Source organism: Saimiri boliviensis, chromosome 4, assembly GCF_048565385.1.
Source record: "Saimiri boliviensis isolate mSaiBol1 chromosome 4, mSaiBol1.pri, whole genome shotgun sequence".
NCBI lineage: Eukaryota > Metazoa > Chordata > Mammalia > Primates > Cebidae > Saimiri > Saimiri boliviensis.
In genome coordinates, this window is record NC_133452.1 from 127,911,616 (window position 1) to 127,936,765 (window position 25,150).

General features: G+C 33.5%; 1 protein-coding gene across 1 annotated transcript in view; it reads right to left on the reverse strand.

Moving 5' to 3' along the window:
- Nucleotides 1-5,064: 5,064 nt before the first annotated feature.
- The window catches only part of HCRTR2 (hypocretin receptor 2), a 109,181-nt gene continuing 89,095 nt past the window's right edge, over nucleotides 5,065-25,150 (reverse strand). Inside the window, exons 4-7 of the mRNA XM_003926378.4 lie at nucleotides 22,549-22,664; nucleotides 10,104-10,324; nucleotides 7,277-7,398; nucleotides 5,065-5,501 (exon numbers count right to left, since the gene is read on the reverse strand). Of these exons, the coding sequence (XP_003926427.3) occupies nucleotides 5,272-5,501; nucleotides 7,277-7,398; nucleotides 10,104-10,324; nucleotides 22,549-22,664 (689 nt within the window). The 3' untranslated portion in view covers nucleotides 5,065-5,271. The remainder of the gene's footprint in view (nucleotides 5,502-7,276; nucleotides 7,399-10,103; nucleotides 10,325-22,548; nucleotides 22,665-25,150) is intronic.

Below are 25,150 nucleotides of genomic sequence, written 5' to 3' on the forward strand. Positions count from 1 at the left end.
GCGAGGTCAAGAGATTGAGACCATCCTGGCCAACATGGTGAAACCCCATTTCTACTAAAAATACAAAACTGAGCTGGGCATGGTAGCATGTGCCTGTAGTCCCAGCTTATTGGGAGGCTGAGGCAGGAGAATTGCTTGAACCCGGGAGGCAGAGGTTGCGGTGAGCCGAGATTGCGCCACTGCACTCCAGCCTAGTGCCTGGCAATGGAGCAAGACTCTGTCTCAAAAAAAAAAAAAAAAAAAAAAAAAAAAAAAAAAAAAAAAAATTTTTTGATATAAAAAGGTAAATGTTTTACTTTTTTTTGTCAGCTCTGCTTCATTTGTTCTCAGATTAGCTACTTGTCATTTGTTCATCTCAGGAGACAAACCAAGCCTCGGCAACTGGGTGAGGTTGGGCTAAAGGAAGGACCAGGAGTTCTGCAGGGCAAGGCATGCTGTGGAGGGAAGGCTGCTGATACTTAGCTTGATGTTGAAACTGGGGGTGAGCATTACAGGTGGAGAGTGAGAAAACAGTGAAAGGAGAGCAAAACCAAGAGGTGCTTCCAGAATTTTGCTACCCAACTGCTCACACGTGGCCATTGGCCTGGATAAAAACGAAGATGCTGTGACCACTCTTCAGGGCTGGCTCCAGAAGGAAGAGTGGTCAAGTAGCTAGTCTGTGCTAATGGATTACTTAGAGCAAAACGTTCTTACCACTGAATAACCTGTTTTTTTTTTTTTTTTTTTTTTTTTTTTTGTAATTTCACCAGGAAAAGGTTCACTCACTCTTGAGACCCCTACTGAAATCACATTTTCTAGGAGTCAAGTATTTACCTTGATGGGTTACTTTGGCTTCATTTTTTATAAAAGTTAGAATAAACAGTGCTGAATAAAAATGGATTTTTAAATTAATATCCTAAGTGTTTGATTCTGGAATTTCTCAGAATTATTTAGATAAAATTTGAAAGGCAGAGAAAAAACATTTTAAGATTTATCAGTGAACATGAAATAATCCTAAATGTCTTACACAAAATGGCCCAGAAAAAAATTAATTACGTAATGTCACTTACTAGTCTGATAACAAATTGAAAATCATGAGGTCATGATTTTCTCTAAGTCAATGTAGACTAAATCTCTCAACTCAGATAAAAGCTCCAAAATTTAATGCTCTATGTATCTGTTTTTCATAACTTTTATGAAATATTTCTGTACCAGTGATAACCTTCTTTGTTATAGTACCTGCTCTTAAAAACAACATTAAAAACCTTTTATATCATGATTATCCATGGTTATATAAACTTATTGGAAAAAATGTTTTGATCATTAGGTACCGCACCAGAAGGCTTAATTCAATCTTTAACTGCAAAGATTTGACATTAACTATGAGTGAATATCCAACTTATCTAATCAACAACAACAAGATTTTTCATACAATAGAGGGAGCAGTGTGAATGTGATTATAGAATTCTCAATAAGGTTTTTACTTAAAAACTACATAATGCACATCCTTTACAGCAGTAAGTGTGTAATCACATCAGATTTGATAAGAAATTTCTTCATGAAGACACAGTACAATCAGGCATAGAGAATTTCAAGATATAAGATAATTGCTAAACAACTGACATAATGTTACACACATGGGATACGACAATTATAGAAATACATTCCATGAAAAACATAAAAGACATTGAACTCCAAAGAGTATAAAGAAAACATAAGAGACTAGAAATACGTGGCAAGTGGAGGGGGTTGTTACCCCTCGTTAGTAGCAGTAGTTGTATAGAAAACAATTTTCTTTGAACTTTGGGAAATTAGTGTTTTTCATGCCTCTGTACTTTATTTCTTGTGGTACATAAGGTAATAGAGTAGATTTTTACAATATTTTCTCCATTGATATATTGTCTCTAAAAAACCTATTTTTTTTTTCTTTTTGGCTTCATGCAATTTGAAAACTAATTGAATAAAATTTAGTGGAATTTACTTTTTCTTGACTTGTGACTTGTAGGAAGTAGAAAAGGCATTTGTTGTAAAACTAACTGACACTGAGAAGCTTTCTAAATAGTAATTACTAGCAAGATTTCTTTTTTGAAATGCAGTTGATTGTTATTACAATTTACATCAAGTGCATTATATTATTACACTAGTATTAAAATAATAATAGCCCTCCTCACAATTCGGGTCCATAAACAGGTTTGGGATTTTTTGCCATTCTGATATTTCAGGTTTAAACATAGCCTGACAAATTTTATAAACATATTTACCTTAATCTTCATTAAAACAATGTGTACTGGGAGTGATATTCAAGGTCATTGTATCTGCCACTTGCAATTAACTCATCAATAATTTATAACACGGGTTTAATGGCCAATAAATTCTCCACACTTTGGAAATTTAGAAGTAAATTTCCTCACGAACTAGGAGTAATCTTTAGCCAAGACTAAATATTCAAGTATGAAGGTTTTCATGGTTTTGTAGAAATTCAGAAATAACAAGTTAAAATGGATTTGGTATTAGATAAAATTATATCATTCCTATTGATAAAAATAGCTCAATGATATTGACAACTTAAATCTTTGAAATATAGCAAAGAGAGAGAGAGAGAGAGAGAGAGAGATACACATTCAAACAATAGCATAAAACAGTCCCAACATATTTCTTTCGAAAGATGTCTTTGCATTTGTGTCATTAACAAATAATGAGGTAAATAGTTGTCTCTTTGTTTCATAAGATTGGCAGGTTTTGGGAACATCCGTTTCTTGTCCCGTTAAGGTAATCATACTAAATCTAGACCCTTTAGAAGGTTCCTGGATTCACGTGTTTACTGCTATGTACATAGTCTACATTCCCAGAGTTTCTTTTAAGTACTAGTTTTATTTTATTTTATTTCTTCTTCCAGGCAATGACCAGTCTTAGAAACTATCTGTTTCTGCAAAACACTTTAGTAAGTTTAAATAAGATAGGGATTTGAAACTTTTAAAAACTCAAGTCATTCAGGTGGACAAAAGCACCCAAGTGCCTTAAAACCAGTCTTCCTTCACACTGCACTCATAACACAGTAGCAATTGTTTTGTAGACTGTTATTTTTCTAAGATGACAAGAGTGAGAATCAACACTGATACTTAGTTTTTTCCTTCAGACATCCAGCCACATTGACGGTAGTGATGACGGTGGCCCCTGTTGTAGACAGATACCTGTGCGGTAAAAGACATTATTTCACGAAGGCTAATAAACTGATGTCAGGTGGTATCACTTAAAGCAGTGGATCTCAAATCTTAAAGAGTTTCAGAATCACCTATAGGGGTTGCTAACACACATCTTCTGGGCTATCACCCCTAAAGTTTCTGGTTAAGTAGGTGTGGGATAGGGTAGAAACTTGCATGTCCAGTAAGTTCCCAGATAATGCTGATGCTGATGGTATGGAAACCACATTTTTGAGAATCACTGATTTCGAGCAAAGGAATTCTGACGTCCCATCTATCATATAATTGCTGCTCTCTTAGTCTTTTCCTTTCTCTCCCCGCTTCCCTCCCAATCTCTCATCCTTTTCTCTCTCTTAAATTCTAAATAAGTGTTTTTGGGTCTAAGGAAGTTACTCTTCCTCTGAGCTATTACTTGGCTATTAAGGCATATTATCAATGTTATTTGAAGTTATCCTCAAACTATTTAAAGTGCTGTCATCGCAATCTGAAATTTACAACTCTCCTTTCATGCAGCATAAATAAGAAAAGAAGTTCTGAAATATACAAAGGGGAGAAAGGAGAGCGTTAAAATACTTTGCTTTCACTGATATAGTTGATATTTTACAACGTGATCTCAATAAACCTTGTATAAGAAGATAGTTTTTGCTTTGAGTCATAAAAGGCACAAGGTAACAGAATCCTAAATTCCAAGATTTGAAAACAAATTGTGGATAATTAGGTTGTATTACTTTTCTCTGAGAGTAATGACAAAATGAGAAAATAACAAAAATTAATTTTCTGTGAAATTTTTTATACTGTGTTCCATATCTTTTGTTTTAAGACAATCAGAACACCTGTTACCATAATATGAGGTGAAAATCATCTTTCATAAACACTTATTTTACTTTTAATTTTCAGGTAAATATTCAAATCTTAAGAATTTTTCAGGGAAATACATTTGAATATTCAGTGCTTTGACTCCTAGATTTCACATTTTCTACAAAAGATACGATAGTCTATTCATTTATGTATGAGTTATGAGCAAGCCCCTCTATTCTTTAACCACCTGGTACTCAGCCCCAGGCCCAGATGGAATCCACTGACATCAACTGTCACTGTAATTAAATTGAAAACAAAGTGCAAATGTGCTACAAAGTTTCTGGTGAAGACCACTGTCCTTGGTAGCTTCGCTGGTCTGCCATGACCTAGAATTGTCCCCCAGATTTTTTGTTGCCTTGCACTCTGTCAACATGTCTCCCTCACTAGACTGCAGCTCTTTCAAATGCAAGTTTGCATCTATCCCACCTCATTCCCTAGCACCTAGCACAGTGGTGCATTTTTAATTTAATCCAGCAAGGTTGACTATGTCATTTTTTGTTGTTGTTAAAAGAGCATAATGATATGATTTCACTTATTCTTAAGTGTTAAAGTCTTTCCTTATAGATGAAAATTATGTTAAAACTTTTACTGTAATAGAGTCTTACTGGCCATATGTTGAGACAAGAGATGTTAGTAATGGTCAATTTACAAACCTGAGAAAATTGTGTAATTGAGTGAGTATGTAGTTTTGAAAGATAATTTTTGAATTACCTAATGCAATATGCTATTTTATATATAAATATTTTCTTAGATATCACATTATAACAACAGTCTTGTGATTTTTCAAAAAAAACCTATTAAGTCAACTAACATGTCTATTATTAATTCAGAATTAGTAATTGCTACTTCTTTTAGTAGCAAAAAAATCATTGGGTAGATTTTGGTAATTTTTAAGAACCAATTTAAATATGAGAGATTAAAATAATAAGGGATTATAAGAAGAGTTAGAAATGTTTAAACATTTAATTGACACACATTCTAATACATGAAACTAAAAGTGAAATCGTCTCAAATAAGTTCCTTTGAAGGTTAAACTTCTAACATATTTAAATCAAAAGTTTAGAAATCATTTTACACTGACTTTTTTCTAATCTCAAAAGAGCAACAGATTAAAAAAAAAAAAGAATTCGCAAGTAACTTTAGCTTCACATCAATAGGATAATAAAATTTCTGTTCCCAGTGATTTTAAAAAGGATAGTTTTACTCAAGTATCCTTGTCGTATAAATAAATATTCTACCAGTTTTGAAGTGGTCCTGCTCCATTGGCTGCTGGGAGTGTGCTTATGTTAGTGAGCACAACTTGCTCAGAAAGTTTTGATATGTTATCAAAGTTGCTGATCTGAGTGGTCAAGGACTTCCGGCTCTCCGTACTGGTTCTTGCCCTGGTGAGCTGATCCTCCTGGCGATGGTGAACTCCAAGGCAACAGCAAGAAAACGCAGCTTTAAATTCCTCTCGAAATTTTCCTGGCAAACCAGAGAGAATGAAAGGAAAAGGAATTATGTATGCATAAATGCTTCGACAAATCATGAACAGGGTACAACTGAGTTGCTCCCTTGAGCCAAACTAACAATGAGGTGTACTATTTTGCAAATATAGGGAAAATAGAAAAAGGAAATTGAGTTTATTAAAAGCTTGGTAGACTCTTGAAACAATGAAGTATTTCCATAAAATAATGAGGCTGCCTTTCATGTATGGTGCTTAGAGTTTGTTTCATTCCTTTATACTCAAACCTCATATATTTACGCTACAAATATTGGTATATTGTATCTACATAACTATAATGAAAGTGATCATCAGTAGAAGAATGCTCAGAGATATTTAATAAGTACACACAATGAAACATGTCATATAAAGTCAAAATCATACAAAAACTACTCCTGTGTTTTATTCTAAATAACTAATACCAAAACAATTAAATCCATAAAATATCTAGAAAAAACACATTCAGATATCTAGAAAATTTCCAGTTTTATAATCTATATAAGGAAGAACAAAAAGTGAAGAGGGAAAAATACCGTAGAAGATATTCCTTGTCTTCAAATTACATGGGAAATATTGGAGAACTATGAGAATGAATCAATCACTTTTATTACTGTGAATGGCATTATTAGGAATCATCATTTCTTCTCTTTTAGCCTCAGTTACCCACTGAGTGATTAGTGATTAAATGAGAAGATGAATGGTCCTGGGCCCAACATGATAGCAGTCACATTAACAAGTTATCAGTGATTTTGCCTCCTCTAGCTCACTCTTATCGCCATACTTGGACTTTTGACATCCTCCTGTGACTTCTGCTTCAAACACTTCTCATTATAACTTCCTCATAGCCTTTACCTGCTTAGCGTGAGGTTCAGAGCTTTAGACACTGTGCTAGATTTTTATTTCTCAACAACTTAATTGGTTGCCTTTTTTTTTTCAACCTATGCAACCAGAAAACCAAAGATAAAGTTGGAAGATGCATGTGATTTAATAAACACACCACAAAATGAATTTCTATTCTTCCACATCAAATCATCATATATTTGAAAATAGAAATAACAAAGAAATAGCCAATGAGTTGGATATTAAGGTAATGTAAAGATGTAGCTAATTAAAACATAATTCTAAAAGTCAATAAGGCAAAATGTGAATAAAACAATAGTGATGTAAGTGAATTTTATAATTATATTAATTCCATAAACAGATATAAATTGGATAAGTTATAGATATATGTAAGTTTATGTTATTTAACTTATGTGTTATCTAGGAGTAGTCAGTGGGAAATGTTGGGTAGTCAGTGGGAAATATTGAGATAAATGCAAGAGATGATACTCACAAGAGAAATGTAAATATAGCAAAATAGCTAAAAGTGAATAGGTCTCAATTCTATCTCAGGCTACACATTTTGGAAAAGGAATAATATAGCAAAGCAACACAGAACAAAATATTTTATACTTTTGCAAATCATGAGTTTAAAGTATGTCATGTAAAATTTTGTTATCGACTTCTCAGAATGTTTACTTTTCTTCTATTTATAACATTTCTTATAAGTATTACATGGAAAAAAATCACTTATTTTCTCTGATGAGCTCAGTAACAAATATTTTTATTTCAAAAAGGAACATGCTCAAGACAAATCAGGTCAGGGGAAAAAATATCTTGAGTAGCAACTGAACTCTTCATGTAATTGAAGAGTGGTCATTGATTCCTCATACTTGGTTAGAGCTGCCGCTTACAGAAGAAACAGTTGAAAACTCACCGCTGAGAAAATTATAAATAATTGGATTCGCAGCACTATTGGCATACACAAGCCAGTGTGAAAAGGTAAACCAGGCATACACAGTCTCTCTGTCTTCGGTATGGGTAAACATCCCAAATACTCTGTGGGAAAAAAAACAACAGAAAAGTACCTTTTAATAAAATAATTAAATTCAAAGGTGAACAAGGCTATTAGCAGAGGTTGGTCTGACCCCTGTCCTCCTCTGTTGCAGGCATTGACCGCAGATTGGATTCTGAACCCATAATTGGTTTAGAATACATTCGGTGCCTGAACAGAACCTTCAAGGCACAATTAATAAATCAAAAGCCAAGCCAGGTCAGAGAAGGTTCTCTCCCTCCCCAAAAAGAGCAGACGTGGTGTTTCCTGTGAGTAAGAATACAGAAGTATTCTTATTCTGTATATCTTATTCTGAACTTATATCTTCTTTATTTCATTTTCTAAATACAATTGAGTTATGTTGTATTAATATTCCATTACGTGTATTATTTGAAAAATCACTCCTAAATGATAGTCTTTAAATACTTCTTCCTACTTTCACTTATGTATTAATCAAAGTATCATATGCCTTCACCTCCAACCATCTTGGACTATCTGAAACTTGCCTTCTGGGACTCCTTAGTACCCAGAGAAGAAACAGTTCTCAATACGGAGAAATTTGGTAACTTTTTAAAATTAATGTGTTAATTTTTAACGTATTTTAAACTTTAAAAAATGTTTTCTTATGCTATCTTTAAAGACTATTTAAAAAATTTCTCCATACTTAGAAATATTCCATCTATCAAATTCTAATCACTAACCTACAACAGATAACTTACAGCTACTCAATAAGATTACAGGCCAAAGATGATATATTTTTCCTGCTAAAGTCTCCATCTTCGATTGCGTGATTTGTGTCCCATTTGTGTGTGTGTGTGTGTGTGTGTGTGTTTTACAACAAGAAAGCATGATAAAAATACACTTATGATATAAGGTGATGCTCTGAAGAGTACTAGACTTTTACGAAACTACTATATAGAGTGAAACAATATGAACAAAAGACATGTGTTGTCACTCTTTATCTATGTTATCACTCTTCACCTCAAAATATCTTTGGAATCCTGGACAAACCTGAACTGCTATAAAGAAACTGGTTTTGACTAATCTGGCAAAAAGTTAAGTTTTAAGGAGAAGCAGCTAGGAATGGTTTTTGTGGGAGAAAGAAAAAAAATTAACATGCAAGGACAAAGAATACAAACATTTGAAAAAAAACGTGTGTGGTAACAAGAAAAACAATTTTCAACTTCTTTTTTTTTTCAAAAGCTTTTACGTTGTAGAAAAGAGGAAGATGCCCCAAAAACTTGAAATATTTTAAATTTAACATGGCCTCACTCCTTTGAAAGTTGTTTGCTTTTCTTGAAAAGGAAGGGATTTGAGTCAGAAGAATAAGACAAATATTACTAACCAAGAAAGTATTTGGAAATAAAAAGAAGGAGCAAATTCTGAGATACAGGAATCTAAATACCCAACCCAAAAAGAGGTAAATTCAATTTTCATTGAATTTAGACTGACTAAAAGAGAAAGAAGATTAAAAAGAGAAAGAAGAAACCCCATCCAGTAACATAACATGTTTATAAAGTTCTTAAAAGCAGAAGACACTATCTAGCAAGTGGCCATAATAAATTTGTATTAAATTTCTGCGAGAAAAAAAAAAAAGAGGCAAAGGATGAAGAGACATGAAGGACAAAATAATATCTGTTTTCTTGTAAGTCAGCATATATCTCAAGGACCCAGGCCACAAAAATTATATATCTTTAAGGCTGGGACTATAGGAAATAATATTACTAAAGAAAATTTTATTCTCCATTTCCTCGTCATTGAAAAAGCCATTAAACAATCAAAAACAGGGGCCAAAGAGAACGAGAACTCTCTGCAGCCGATTACACCACTTTTCTTCTCACTCCAGCCAATGCTCCCTCTCTCCAGAATTCCCAGCTGTGAGGAATATGATACTGACTCTGAATCAGGGAAAAGGGAGAGGAGCAATTCTAGCTTAAGTTAGAAGCCTGTTATAAACAGAATTGGTATTGCCTTGGGACCAGTCTATGTGCAACAGTTTTGATAATTCCCAATAAAGTTGGCTGGTCATGAAGTTTACTGGGTACTACTGCTTCTGTATCTGCTGTTCGTGGCATTGGTCAATTTCTTAAACTTAATAGTTTTGCCTGCAGTGTAACAAATAACATACTTTCTCTGATTTTTATTAATATTTGTCCTGAGGTGATTCAGTGACTTCAGGAAATTAATTTTCTTTCTTTCTGTTTAGACATTCGACATACACATCTGCCTTGATTGCTTTTTTTTTAAAGTGCTCGCCAATGCACTAAGTATAATGCAAATACTAACAAAAGATTCTTATCTTTTTCTATCCTTAAGATAGAATGCTCTCACAAGGGGCTATGCTTTTGAAAAAGAAGTTTTAGAAAACCAATTTGTTCTCATCAAGAAAGAACTACAAGCTGTAAACGAGATGCTACTTATTAGAACTTTGTCTGCATCTAAGGTTTAGCAACTAGCTTGAAGAGATGGAAGAAACATCTGTTTTATGTCTGCCATGCAACTGAGAATACGCATGGACAAGAGCACATGTCTGAGCACTCTTAAAGGCTCTTCGCCATACCTGCTGGCAACAACATAACTGAGTCTTCTGGCCTGGCAAGGTATCTAGGCAGAAAGTTTAGATTTTTCTCTGGCTGGTATAAAAAAAAAAGTTAATTAAGAACCAAGAAATGGCAAACTATTTCATTTTCAAATAACAGATACGTTTTACCTCTTTAGCATATTGAGGATGCTAATTGGTAGATAGCAAATTGCAAATACCAAAAGCACAACCATCAACATCCGAGCTGTTTTCCTTCTGGCTCGGATCTGTTTTATTTCAGCGGCCACAGCACTTATCCGGGACTTGGTCGGCTGTCCTGGCCCTCGACACTGCGAAACAGGCTGCAGGGGCTTCCATTTTCTCTGAACTACAGATGATGTTCCAGGGATCTGTAAGGAGAAGAGACAGACCCATATTGCAATTTGACTTAGGAAAGTTCCACTTTGGGGAAGTAATTAGAAAACACAGTCAGGAAAGGTTTCCAGACGCCTGAGGTCTGGGAGGTTTGAGCGCCTGCTTCTCCAGAACATTTGCTGAGCTTAGTATGTGCTTGACATTAATTCAGTCGAATGCCAAATAGGAGTTTGGGTGGAAAAAAAGTTGAAACATCAAAATTTTGTCAATGTCTAAAGAAAGCTGCAAGTGGAAAAGATATTTCCTCGTAAAAAGATAAAAGCCTGGGAAAGAAGAATGATAAAGAGATGACAGCCATATTATCTTATTAGGAATTTTTGTTCAGCTCAGATACTAAAGTTTAAAGCAAAGGAAAAGCCAGCAACTAACATCAAGCAACCTTTATGGATTTTTTTTTTTTTCCACGCATCAATACTGCCATCTGCTGCCAGACAGAGAAATAGGACTCAACTACCCATAGCTTTTTAGGTTTTCTGCTTCTCAAGTTCAGACAAAGCAAACCTTTGAATGAAAGGATGTATATGTATATGTATATGTATATATGTATATATGTATATATGTATAGTATATGTATATATGCATATATGTATATATTTATATATGCATATGTATATATGTATATATGCATATGTATATATGCATATGCATATGTATATGTGTATATATGTATATATGCATATGTATATGTATAGATGTGTATGTGTGTGTTGTGTGTGTGTGTATATGTATGTACGTAAAATCAAGTATTCTCTGTTGTTCACTATTTGCAGTTATAAAATTGTCTGAAACAAATTTTGTGGCCCAGCCCTTTAAAATGCATATAAAACCACTGAGGATTTTTTGTGGTCTTACATTATTTCAAATAGCTGGAATTTGTAAAAATAGTTACACGACTTGTACTTTTCCATTTCTTTTCAAAGTTATTTGATAATAGCAGGGAGTCCCTCCAAGTATAACATTTTCTTAGTTGTAAGCTCATGAAGACTGATAGAGTTTAGTGAACACAACAATAAAATTCAGCATGCGTAATATTTTAAAGAGGAAAATGTGCCGACAAGCCCAAGATAAGGCCACCTTCATTCTATTGAGATTATTCAGTTTTAGCTTTTTTTCTCTGTGCTGCAAACCAGTACTGAAGAATGTGTCCTTGTGGTCTTTCAGAATAGATATTGGACAGATTTTTTTTTTTTAACACCACAAGATCAAAGTCTGTTCAATAATGTTTAATTTGAGAACAGAATTTTACATAGATGTTCACACAGATAAATTAATATGGCATTTCCTTTGATCATATTTTCTCTTGAAGAGGCAAATGATGTTAACAGAAACTTGCCCTTAAATGGAAAATATCTGATAAATTATTTGTCTTCTCGCTCTGTATGTCTTCTCATGTAGACAACCCTTTTTACATAGTAGTTGTTCAACTCAATCTTTTAATCCATTGGTTGGAGAGAGATAGGAACTTTCTCTTCTGTGACTCTCATTTTAAATAGAAATTTTTAAAAACAACTCCAGCAATGAATGTTTGAAAGTTCCAGAATACTTCTATCATGAAAAGCCGACATGTGTCTGCTAAATGATCCCGAACTGTTTTCTAAATGTTCTCTGAGAAAACAATTAAACTTTAGTGATTATATCACTGACTGTTCCCCTGAGGGAGAGAATCAACTTTGCATCTGATGACTTCTGCAACCATTAGAAACAGTTCTTGATCACCTGAGGTCGGGAATTTGAGACCAGACTGACCAATACGAAGAAACCCAGTCTCTACTAAAAATACAAAATTAATCAAGCATGGTAGTACATGCCTGTAATCCCAGTTACTCAGGAGACTGAGGCAGGAGAATTGCTTGAAGCCAGGAGGAGGAGGTTGCAGTGAGAGCTGATATCTCATCACTGCACTCCAGCCTGGGCAACAAGAGCAAAACTCTATCTCAAGAAACAAAAACAAAACAACAACAAAGAAAACAACAGTTCTCATTAAGAAAAAACAGCTATAGGGAGCATAGGTATGGTCCCTAAAATCAGGAAAAATAAAATGTAGTGATGCCCTTTTTAATTGATGACCTAAATAAAGATAGAAGATGCTGAATCCTGCACTCATTCTGAGGACACCTAAATTTCTCCATCGATATGCTGTCTAGAGACACTGAGAATCCAGAGAAAGTCAGTATAAAATCAAAAGGAATAACTGACATTACTGAGTTCCAGAAACTATGCATTAATAATTCTTAATGCATCCCTAAAACTACAGTATTGTAAACTTTATAGATTTTAATTAAGCACACATTGGAGAGAATCAAGTAAAATACACACACCTTGCTTTTATTTCACAATTATAACTAAACTTTATAATCATATTTAACAAAAATATACCCTGAAAAATATATTACCACAGTTATGAATTAGAAATAGCATGTACATGATGCACCTGAAAACCTACTCTGCCTTAAAAAGTGCTTGTGACCAGGATAAAGTTATGAGGAAGGCACAAACATGCTACAAACATTAGAAATATCATGAATAAACAACGAATTTGCCAACGTACATGAAACGGACGAAGCCTTTGAAAGACGAAGTTGACCAAAACTGACACTGTACTTACAAACCTTGCTACAAAAGAATCTCCAGGCCCAGATAGGTTCATTAATGAATTCAATCCAACAGTAAAGAATAACTAATACCACTTTTATTCAGGATTTCGATGAAATGTACAGAAAATGCATTTTTCAACCAATTTCATGTGGCCACATTGCTTTTGATAATTTAAAGATACGACAACAAAACACAGCTAACAACTAAATATCCTTCATGATTAGAGATAGAAAGCTCCTTAAAAATGTTATCAAATCAAAGCCTGCAATGTATCAAAATAGGATGATACTACTTGCTCAATTAGATTTATTCTAGCAATGAAGTGTTGGCTTACCACTCAAAAAATCAAGTCTTCTCTCGCCATTTGTACTTAATACTGTACTGGACTTTGAGCCAATACAAGCAGGAAATAAAAATAAATAAATAAATAAATAAATATGCCTACAGATTGGTTCTATTAAGAAGAAATTATTGCTTGCAAAGATCATCCTAAAGAATCCACAAAAAACCCACTAGAACTTAGAATTTAGCAAGAAGCGAGACATTAAATCAATAGACAAAAATTAATTGCACTTCTATATACTAGCAACAAATGGGAAATTAAATTTTAAAAGTTTCAGTAACAGAATGTATTTTAGGCACATATTTCATAAAATATTGACAAAATATATACTGAAACTGATGAAATATTGCAAACAGACAATAACTCCTAAATAGATTCATTATGCTCATGCATTAAAAGGCTTAGTAATGGGATGGGCGCGGTGGCTTCACACCTGTAATCCCAGCACTTTGGGAGGCCAAGGCGGGCAGATCACAAGGTCAAGAGATCGAGACCATCCTGGTCAACATGGTGAAACCCCGTCTCTACTAAAAATACAAAACATTAGCTGGGCATGGTGGCGTGTGCCTGTAATCCCAGCTACTCAGGAGGCTGAGGCAGGAGAATTGCCTGAACCCAGGAGGCGGAGGTTGCGGTGAGCCGAGATCGCGCCATTGCACTCCAGCCTGGGTAACAAGAGTGAAACTCCGTCTCAAAAAAAAAAAAAAAAAAAAAAAAAAAAAAAAAAAAGGCTTATTATTGTTACTACGGCAATTCTCCCCAAACTGATCTATAGATCTAATGCAATTAATCACATTCAATACCACAACAGCCTTTTTTGTAGAAATTAAAGTATTGATTTTGATTTTTTATGAAAGCGCAGAAGACCTGGAATAGCCAAAACAATTTTAAAAAAAGAATTTATTCTTTTTTAAACTTTAGTTGCAGGACTTATAAAAATTCATTTCAAGATTTATAATAAAGGTACAATGAGTGTTGATGTGTATTTGTGTGTATCCCAGAGGACTAGTCTGATGTACATATTTGATATTCACCTCATTTAAAACATGGAAAGTGGCATTTACTGGCCAGGGAAGGAAAGGTAAGTATTCAAAGCAAAAAGGATTCAAGTCAATTTAGGAAGAAAGTATATGAGCAATTAAATCATGAGTAACATTGCTTAATGCTGACAAAAGACCAAGCGATAAACTTTAAAAATACATATGCTTTGAAATCATTGGTGACCTTTGTGTAAGCAGTTTCACTGTAGTGATGAAAGTTGAAGCTAGATTGAAGTGGGCTGAAAAATCAGTGGAGGTGGCGGTGAGTGAGAAAAAATGACAAATGGAAATAAGTCAAGAATTTTATCTGGGAGGAAGAGGAACAGAGTTAAGTTCGTGGCTGGATGAGTCTGAGAGTTTGGATGATGCTTTTCTTAATCCATAGCAAACGCCTGTTCCATTTGCTAAGTGCTAAGAAACTTCTAGGACAAGTTTCCTTTCCCGTTACTGTATTCTGTAACCATTATCCATTTCATCATCATAGAGTGCAATAAAGATTTGGTAGGCACTGTCTGTCTCATATGAAGCAATAACCTCCTTACTTTTCCCTGTTCAGCAGGAAAACATAAAAATTTTTCTTGCCCCTTACACCCAACACCATATGAGCATGATTATGTTCCAACTCCAAGGAAGAGTTTCAGATTAAATTCCATGATTTCTTGACACACTTTTTGTTTACCTTGGTACTGCTCTGTTAGAATTAAGATTTGCATGCTAAATTCTTACCATGAGGACTATAATTTTATTTGTCCCTTTATTCATCCCTTAACACATTCTTAGCTTCATTCTCACTATGAATAGCTCCACTTTCAGTGTACAGATAGCCCTTTTGGATGAAAACTGCAGTACCTGATCTCACTATGCCTCCTGCCCCTTGTTCAACTCCAGATCTGTTATCTCGCAACATTATGCTGTCACACAGTCTACTACTTCTTTGTAAAAAATGGTTTTCCCTCTGCTCTCTGGGACTTGATATAGGTTCTCTCATTTTTTTTGCACTTCTATGGGCCATTTTAAAGTCCACAGGAGTACAGAAAAAAACTTGAATCACAAGCACAGGAAAAATAACCCTCTCATTACTTTTTTTTTTTTTTTTTTTAAGACAAGAGTCTTACTGTGCCATCCATGCTGGAGTGCAGTGGTACAATCTTTGCTCACTGCAGCCTCCACCTCTTGGGTCCCAGTGATTCTCATGCCTGAGCTTCCTGAATAGCTGGGATCATAGTTGTGTACTGCACCACCATGCATGGTGCATTTTTGTATTTTTAGTAGAGACATGGTTTTGCCATGTTGACCATACTGGTCTTGATCTTCTGGCCTCATGTGATCCTCCCATTTCAGTCTCTCAAAGTGCTGAAATTACAGGCAGGACTCACCAAGCCTGGCTGAAGTCTCTTATTAAACTTGTTTTCTTAAATTTATTTCTAGGTATTTGATTAATTTTATTGCTATTTAAATTAATTTTTGTTGATTTCATTTTGAATTTTTCTTCGCTCATTTATAAAAATAAAATGGATTTTTCTATATTAATATTTCATCCTGAAAACTAGCTGAACTCATTTATTTGTTCTAATATAGTTTTTGGCAAAATCTTTAGGATTTTCTATAAAAATATCACCTAACCTACACGTAGAAATAGTTTACCTCTTATTTTGCAATCCTGATGACTTTTATTTTTTATTACTATTAATATTATCTCTTGCCTGTTTGCCCTGCAGAGAATCAGTTCTATTCAATATTGAATGAAAATGGTTATAGCAGACATACTTTTCTTGTCCCTGTCTTTAGTAAGGAAATATTCAGTCTTTCACCATTAAGTATGATGTCAGCTATCAAGTTTTCATAGATGATCTTTGTCAAATTGAGGAAGTCCCCTTTATTCCCAGATGGTTGAGTATTTTTATCATGAAAACATATTGTATCTTTTTCAAGTGCTTTTACTGCATCTACTAAGATGATGTGATTTTATAGCTTTATTTCATTAATATGTTGCATTACATTGATTAATTCTCATATGTTAAACCCACCTTCCAATGGCATGCTAATTCACAGTTGATTTATTGGGTATAATTCTTTTTATAAATTGTTGGATTTGATTTGAGAGCATTTTGTCAAATACTTTCACATCTATATTTATAACTATATTAGTCTGTAGTTTTATTTTATTGTAATGTCTGTGGTTTTAATATCAGGGAAATTCTGTCCTCACAGAAGGAAATGAAAGCGTTTCTTCTTTTAGTAGTTTTTGGAAACAGTTGTGAGGAGTGGCATTAATTCCTGTTCAGATGTTGAGTAGAATTCAATGGTGAAGCCTTCTGTCTATGAGAAGTCTCCTGATTACTAATTTAATCTCTACTCAGATTTCCTAATTCTCTTTTAAGTCAGGTTCAGTAGTTTCTGTCTTCTATGAAATTGTCCATTTCATCTAGGCTATTTTCTGGCATAAATTTTTTCATACTGTTCTCTTATCCTCTTCTCATTTCTGTAATGAGAGTAGTGATAGATAAGCAAAAGCAAATCAAATTGGGAAGATAATTTCTGTTGTTAGTGACTTTTGTTTTCTCTCTTTTTTCTAGATTAACTTAGGAAAAGATTTGTCATTTTCTCTGATCTTTTCAAAGTGCCAACTTTCAGGATTATATATATTTTTTTCTTTTCTTTTTCTATTCCTCATTTATTTCCTGTCTAATCTTTATTATTTCTCTCCTACTATCTGCTTTAGCTTTGATTTTTTCTCATGCTTTTTTTTTTCCGGTTTGTTTCTTTCTTTTGGAGGGTTGTTTTTATTTACAGTCTTTCTTCTGTTTTCATATAGATGCTTACAGCTATCAGTTTCTCTCTGAGCACTTGTTTTGCTGTATTTCATATGTGTATATATGCTGTATTTTCATTTTCACTCACCCAAAAACATTTTCTAATTTCCTTTTTTATTTCCTCTTATACCTATTGATTATTTAAAACTGTGATGTTTAATTTTCAAACAGTTGTGAATTTCAAAAATTTTCTTTATATAATTTCTAATATAATTCCATCATGGTAGGAAAATGTATTTTGATTATTTTGATTGTTTAAACTGTATTGAGGCTTGCTTTAGGACATTTCTTATAACCTGGAGAAAGTTCTATGTGCACTTGGGATAAATATGCATTCTTCTGTTTTTGATAGAGTGTTCTATAAATATCTGTTAAGTCCAGTGGTTTCATAGTTTTGTTTAAATCTTTTATTTTCCTGTTAATATTTTGCCTGTTTTTTATTTAATCCATTACTGCTTGTATTAAAGTTTTCAACTCTAATTCTCTAACTGCCTATTTGCCTCCTAAATTCTACTAGTTTTTGCTTGGTGTATTTTGGGTTTCAGTTGTTAAAAGTATGTATGTTTACAACTTTTATGTCTTCCAGATTGATAGACTCTATCATCATTATGAAATGTCCCTCTCTATGTATAGTAATATTCTTTAAGTTTCTTTTGTCTAATTTTAATTAACCACATTAACTCCCTATTTGTGATTGTTTTAGTACATCTTCTTCTGTTATTTTACATTTAACCTATTTGTATATCTGAATACAAGGTAGGTCTCTAAACTGTGTAAAGTTGGATCATGGGATTTTTTTATTATTGGTTGATTTTTATCTATTATGTCAATCTATGCCTTTTGAAGTATCTAATCCATTTATATTTAGTTTAATTGTTAAGAAAATATAATTTATATCTGCCATTTTACTATTTGTGACATATATATTGTATCTCTTGTGTTCCTCTATTTCTTCACTACAGCTTTACTTGATGTTGAGTATTTTCTGTATACCATTTTAAATCTTTTTTTCTTTACCTATATTTCCAAATTTTTTTAAAAAGTTATTTTCTTAGTGGTAACACTGGGGATTAAAATTAGCAACTTAATCTAAACAATGTACTTAGATTATGCCAATATAATTTTAATAGCATAAAACTAATTTGCTCCAATATAGCTCCATTTCCTCCTCCTTTTTTGAATTACATCTATATACACTATGATCCGAATCTTCACATTTTTATAACTATTATTTTATGCAGTTGTTCTTTACGTCAGATAACAGAAGATAAAAATATTTATACTGTCTACTGTATTTACTCATGTAGTTACCTTTACTGGTGCTCTTTAATACTTTTGCATGGACTCAAGCTACTGTCTTCCTGATTCTACCCCTGCAATTGTAATTTGTTTGCTGTCTATTTTCTCACACTAGACTGATTTGTCATCATCAAACATTATTTATCTTAAGTTCTCTTAGAAGAGTGCTGAATAAAAAGCAGCAGAAAACTTTGTGATAAAAGCTAGAAAGAGAAAGGTCTTTCAAAGGCCTTGAAAAGCTGAACGATAGTTTCAGCCCAAAGTATCTATTACAGTCCATCCTCAGTACCTCACACCATACTGGAAACAGAGTATGTGCTTAATAAATAATTGTGAAATAAATTAACACAAGTTCACATGATGATTAAGATTTAGTGTTGAATTATATGACGAATCTGAAGTAGAAAAAAAATTGACAGAAAAATGAAAGGGCCAAGCAAGCTAAGAATAAGTTCTTTTAAAAAAATAAGCTTTAAAAAATAGTCTGTAGAATTTCTTGACATTCTACAGTCAAGAGTACTCTGAGTCAAATTGTAAGATAATTAATTAATTAATTAATTAAAAAAGAGAGAGAAAGAATTTAAGTAGTTGATTACAGCAAAACATTAGCCAATTCTTTTAACGAGGCTTAAACTTCTTGAGAAAGTCAGACAAGGGCACACAATTTGCTCACTAATAACCTTACACTTACTAATTCAACAGTACATAACAGATTTCAGGCATCTCTATAATTTTAGGCAAATAGGACAAGCTCTTCATTTGATGGCTCGCTTGATGTAGCCTATGGCACACACAACGCCTTACAACTTTGTTTATAGATACTAACAGTTGGAAATTGAGAGTTGCTCAAGCGGAATTCTACATAACCACCAATTTGGGATTTATTCACTTTATTGTGGCTGCTAAAGTGAGGGCAGCTGAACTTAGCATTTTCCATTTCAATCTGTTTTGTAAATGATTTTAGTTTCACAGCCCAAGCATTTTACTGCAAATCTTCCAAATCAGGTAGCTTGTACTAATCATGATAATTCATGAAAAGAATGTGAATTATTTCTGAATCTGTGATGCAATTTATTTTTAAAATTTATTTTAGAGTTTGGGAAATTTCAAACTTAGGCTTAAATGGTGGAAAATTAATTTCTTTGGATTTTGGCATCACCTATTCATTTAACAAACTTTTTAAAATACTTTATCTGACGGTACCACGTAAAGTTTATGGAAATGATGGTAACAAGACAGACATATTACAATCTTTAAAGTTGTAAAGGTATCTCAATATGTAAATAAATGAATAAGAAATTATAATCATCTATTTTATACAATATACACTAACTAGTAAAAATAAATAGGGAATAATCTTAACACTGAACATTCCCCAAGAAAATCTCCATCCAAATCTAAAATATCTTTTTTCTTACATGTTCATTAAATGCTTTTCTCCCTTCAAGAAATTTTTCTAACTCTAATCTATTTCTACAAACTTTTATCTGAGAAACTGGCCAATAGATTTCCTATGCCCTCTTTTGTTGAAACTTTCCCAGCACTTTCTCTTATTCTACTTACTTTTTTCTTATGAAAAAAGCTACTGGTATGTGCTGAGCAGGTGCTATTTGTAGGGATACAAAGAAGACAGACTATCTTTATATTAGTAGAGTAGAGAAGACAGACAAATAAGAAGCACTATACTGGTATTTCAAAATGCATTTAAAAAGTCACATACGCCAATTCAACACATGCATGTTATTTTAGAAACGTAAGTACAATTAGTTTAAAGGCCATTATTAAATAACATCTATTAAAATATTTTGTTTAATGAGCACTTTCTACATTTTAGGCACTTGAGTCAATTCATCTAAGCAAGCTGGTCCAACCCACCTTATTTTGTTGTTGTAGTTCTGTTTTGTTTTGTTTCAGGCTTTTAGCAGCCTGAAGCCATGGTTTTTAGTCTCTGTCTCTGGCAATAAGCAAAAAGAGGGATGAGGAAAGGGCCTTACTGGCCCAACGAGAAACAGAAACTAAGAAACCACAACTGTGTTCCCTCCCTTGGACACACCTGAATGCATGTTAATAAACCTATGAGAAAGATGCTATACAACCCCATTTTAAAGTGAAAAAAGGGAGTCACAGAAATTTAAGTCATGTATAAAATTCATGTAACTACTAAGTGGTGGAGTCAGGATTTAAATTCATGCAGTCTGGCCCTTGTGTTTTTGACTTCTTTATAGTGTATCATTCCAGATTATTCATCTCCAGCTTGTAGGAAACTCCCCGTTGCCCTGTGACCTGTAGTGTCTTTCTGTCAGAGAAGAATGCTTCCCCAATTCATGGTCAAGATCAACCACGTGACTTATTTTAGCCAATGAAAAGTGAGATGTAACGCCTGCTGGTTCATAAAAGACACTAAGAGAAAATACACTTTTCTTCCAGTTTTCTTTTTCTCTCAGTCTCAGAATGGCATGTCCCAAAAAGTGCCATTTCTTTAGGTTAGGTTCTGGAATGAGAAAACACATGGAGCCCAGTGCCCCAGCCACCCCTCCCCACTGACCTGTAATATGAGTGAAACAGAACTGTTGTTGTAAAACATATTTTTTAATAGAAGAATAATCTAACGAAACTTGACAGATATAGTGATAGGTATAGGTACTAAAAAGCAGGAAACTGCATTAACACACACCCTGAAATATAAGCACTAGCTTCATAGGCAGGTGGAGAGTGCTGAGAAAACTGTCACCAACATCTAGAAAATCACCACTCATGGTTTATAGTGGTCCACATTTGTTTTTACAGTTAAAAAAAAAATGATGGGAAACAAAATGTTAATAAATGTTGCTACTGGTTGCACTGATAAGGTCATAAAAATGACTTCTTTGTAAAAGTAGAAGAAAAGAGAAAATTTTGAAATTATAAGCCACATGGTGTTGAAAAATATGAGTGTTGCTCATATCCAATCAGTGACAGAGGATCTTCAAAAGTGCTTTGAATAACAAGGGTTGATTAAAAAAACAAACACACATCCTCCAAGACCAAATACAGTGTTTGTGAAATCTTTTTAATGAATTAAGATGACTCCAGTAAATCTTTTCAGTTGAATAAAATGTGTCAGAGAAAACGGACTAATGGGGCAGCTTTCCACAAGCCTGATTAAACTAATTATTGGCTGTAAGTTTAGAGAAGGAGAGAAATAGATCTAAAGAATTGTGGCATTTTAGGATACGTTTTACAAAACTTGAGAGACTGAGCCATATCCTTTGTCTCTATCTTACAAACCACTAAATGTGTTTATTGGTGATTTCTTTCTAATCATCAAAGTTTAACTTAAATATTACTTTGCCTGGATTAGATACCCTTTTAGAACATCTTGCTCTGATTCTCTGTGCTTACATTTAAAGGAATTTTCACCCTGCATCTGACTATGCCCTTCCTCTAGACTATGAATTACTCATGGCAAAAAGTAGAATTTTTAGCTTTTTCATGAGATATGTGTGTCCAAAGTTCACATTATAGATTTGAGGAATGAATAACTAAGTGAACGAATACAAACATTCACTGATAGAGCAAACAGAATCATCTAACAAAGTATTTGAGTAACCTCAAATCAGCATTGTATACAGTTTTAAAATTATACATTCTGCCTGCGATCTTCTAAAAAATAAGATCTTTCAAGTTGGAGATTTAACCCGTATGATCAAATGTATTAAATAAATCTGATTAAAAATATAACCTCTTAGACTTATAGTCTCAAAAATCTCTAAAGGAATTTTTATTTGCTACTTCTCATAGAAAGTAAAATTAATGTTATTCCTAGACAAAAGTCAATTAATCACAGACATTAAATTTTGTTTAAAATGTAAAGTACCAATCAGATTATAAAATAAATTTCCTAAATATTAATCTAAAAATGCTCAGACATATTTCTATGTTTACGTTCTCTTTATTTTAGAAGAACACACAATATAATACTTTTCTGAACATGTTATGTTGGTTCAATGCATTCTTAAATTTTGTTTATAAGTACATCCTAAAAAACACAGGTGAATTATTTGGAAGGAATAACAAATAACAAATTTTGTGTGGAGAAATAACACATGCAAATTATTTGAATTACATACCTGTCGACACCAGAGTTTACGAAATATTTGCAGATAAGCCAACACCATAAGACACAGTGGTGCCATGTATGTCACCAGAAAAAAACAGACATGGTACATCTTGGGATAAATTTCACCTGGGATGAAAGTCAAAACAACAAAACCTTACATTACAATTGATGGACTTTTAAAAAAGATACATGTCAATGCTTTTCTTCAAAGTACATATTTAGCTTTTATATGATTTCATTGTCATAGTATATATGCAAAGGAGAAAAAAATTCATAATATTCAACAACTTACCTTTACTCAGTATATGTGTACATTCTGAGTAAAGGTATATACACCTTTACTGAGTATACCAAATGTGAAGTCTTAATTTCACTTAATGTACTCAGAGAAATAACAATTAGCTATTTGTTAATTTCTGCTATCAAAAGTCAAGTGTTCAGTGATTAAAAGGTCTTTTATTTGACTTGATTTCATCTGGCTTATTAACAAAATTAATTTGGATTGTTGTAAACTTTCATGTACAAAATGGACATGACTCAATGAAAACCTAATAACTAATGCTTTCATTAAAATGGGAAGAAAATACAAACAATTGATTCTTCCTCATTAGAATGTAAGTTCCCTGAGAAATGGGAGACTACTCCCAGTTGTATCTCCAAATACAAATGTGAAAAAAATTCTGAAGACTAAATACGATAGAAATTTGACAATGATTCTTTTTGTGCACTTATTGGAACATATACAAAATTCTTCTTTAAGCATACTGCAGCGTGTGTGTGCTTTTATTAAAAATACATACATGTACTTTTAATAAAATGAGAATTTTAAGATTTTATAACATTAAACATAACATTAGTCCCTGAAATCCATTTTACCATTCTTATGCCTTTGTATCCTCCTACTTATGAGTGAGAACATAAGTTGTTTGGTTTTCCATCCCTGAATTATGGATGGATTCCAAATCTATCCAGGTTGCTGGGAATGCCATTATTTCTTTCCTTTTTCATGGCTGAGTAGTATTCCATGGTGTATACATACCACATTTTCTTTATTCACTCATTGATTGACAGGCATTTTGGCTGGTTCCATATTTTTGCATTTGTGAGTTATGCTGCTGTAAACATGCGTGTGCAAGTATCTTTTTAGTATAATGACTTATTTTCCTCTGGATAGATGCCCAGTAGTGAAATTGCTGGATCAAATGGTAGATCTATTTTTAATTCTTTAAGGAATCTCCACACTGTTTTCCATATTTGTTGTAGCAGCTTACATTTCCACCAGCAGTGTAAAAGTGCTCCCTTTACACCACACCCATCCCAACATCTATTATTATTATTATCATTTATTATGGCCATTCTTGTAAGACTATGACAGTATTGGCTGGGCATGGTGGCTCACACCTGTAATCCCAGCATTTTGAGAGGCTGAGTCAGGAGAATCCCTTGAACCTGGGAGGCAGAGGCTGCAGAGAGCTGAGATCACGCCACTGCACTCCAGCCTGGGCAATAGGGCAAGACTTTGTTTCAAAACAGAAAAAAAACAAAACAAACAAACAAAAAAAACCCAATAACGTGGTATTGCATTGTGGTTTTGATTTGCCCTTCCCTGATTATTAGCAATATTGAACATTTTTTCATATGTTTGTTGGCCATTTGTATATCTTCCTTTGAGAATTGTCTATTCATGTTCTTAGCCAACTTTTTGTTGGGATTGTTTGCATTTTTCTTCCTGATTTGTTTGAGTTTACTGTAGATTTTAGAAGATATTTTTGTACTAGTACTGGAATATATCAAAATGGTCTATCTACTTTTACTGCAATGTAAAAGAGGAAACAATATATCCTGCACAGATTTCATAGATGTTAAATGTAATAACTCATTATAATTCTAAGTGAATGCTAACACAATAGAGTCTGTTTTGTTTGTCTTCTAAAAATTATACACATTGACTTTTTCTATTGGCAAGGGGATTGTTCCCATACTGTTATTGAGGAATAATGCCGTTACCTCTATGCATTTTATTCTTTTCATTACTTCAGAATGAGGATGTAGAAGCATGAAAGCTTGGTTATGTGATCAAATTTGTGATAAGGGCAGTTTATAGTCAGGATTAATCAATAATAATAAGTAAAGTGTTTGTCATAATAATTATATTTATTGAGCAATCATGCATTTGATTCTTGCTGAATATATTTTAACATATTTAGGAGTTTCATATCCCTCACAATCTTATTTCCATAGCCTTGTCTTTCAGATGCGGTTGAGTTTGAGTCTAATGTTCTCCGTATTCATCGTTTTTTTGTTGTTCTGTTTTTTGTTTTGATACTCTATCTCTGAGGCTGGGGTGCAATGGTGCCATCTTGGCTCACTGCAACTTTGGTCTCCTGGGGTTTAAGTGATTCTCCTGCATCAGCCACCTGAGTAGCTGGAATTACAGGTGCAACCTACCACACCCATCTAATTTTTGTATTTTTCGTAGAGTCAGGGTTTCACCATGTTAGTCAAGCTGGTCTCGAACTCCTAACCTCGTGATCTACCTGCCTCAGGCTCCCAAAGTGCTTGGAATACAGGCGTGAGCCACCAGTATTCATCCTTCTAAACCCACATTCTCT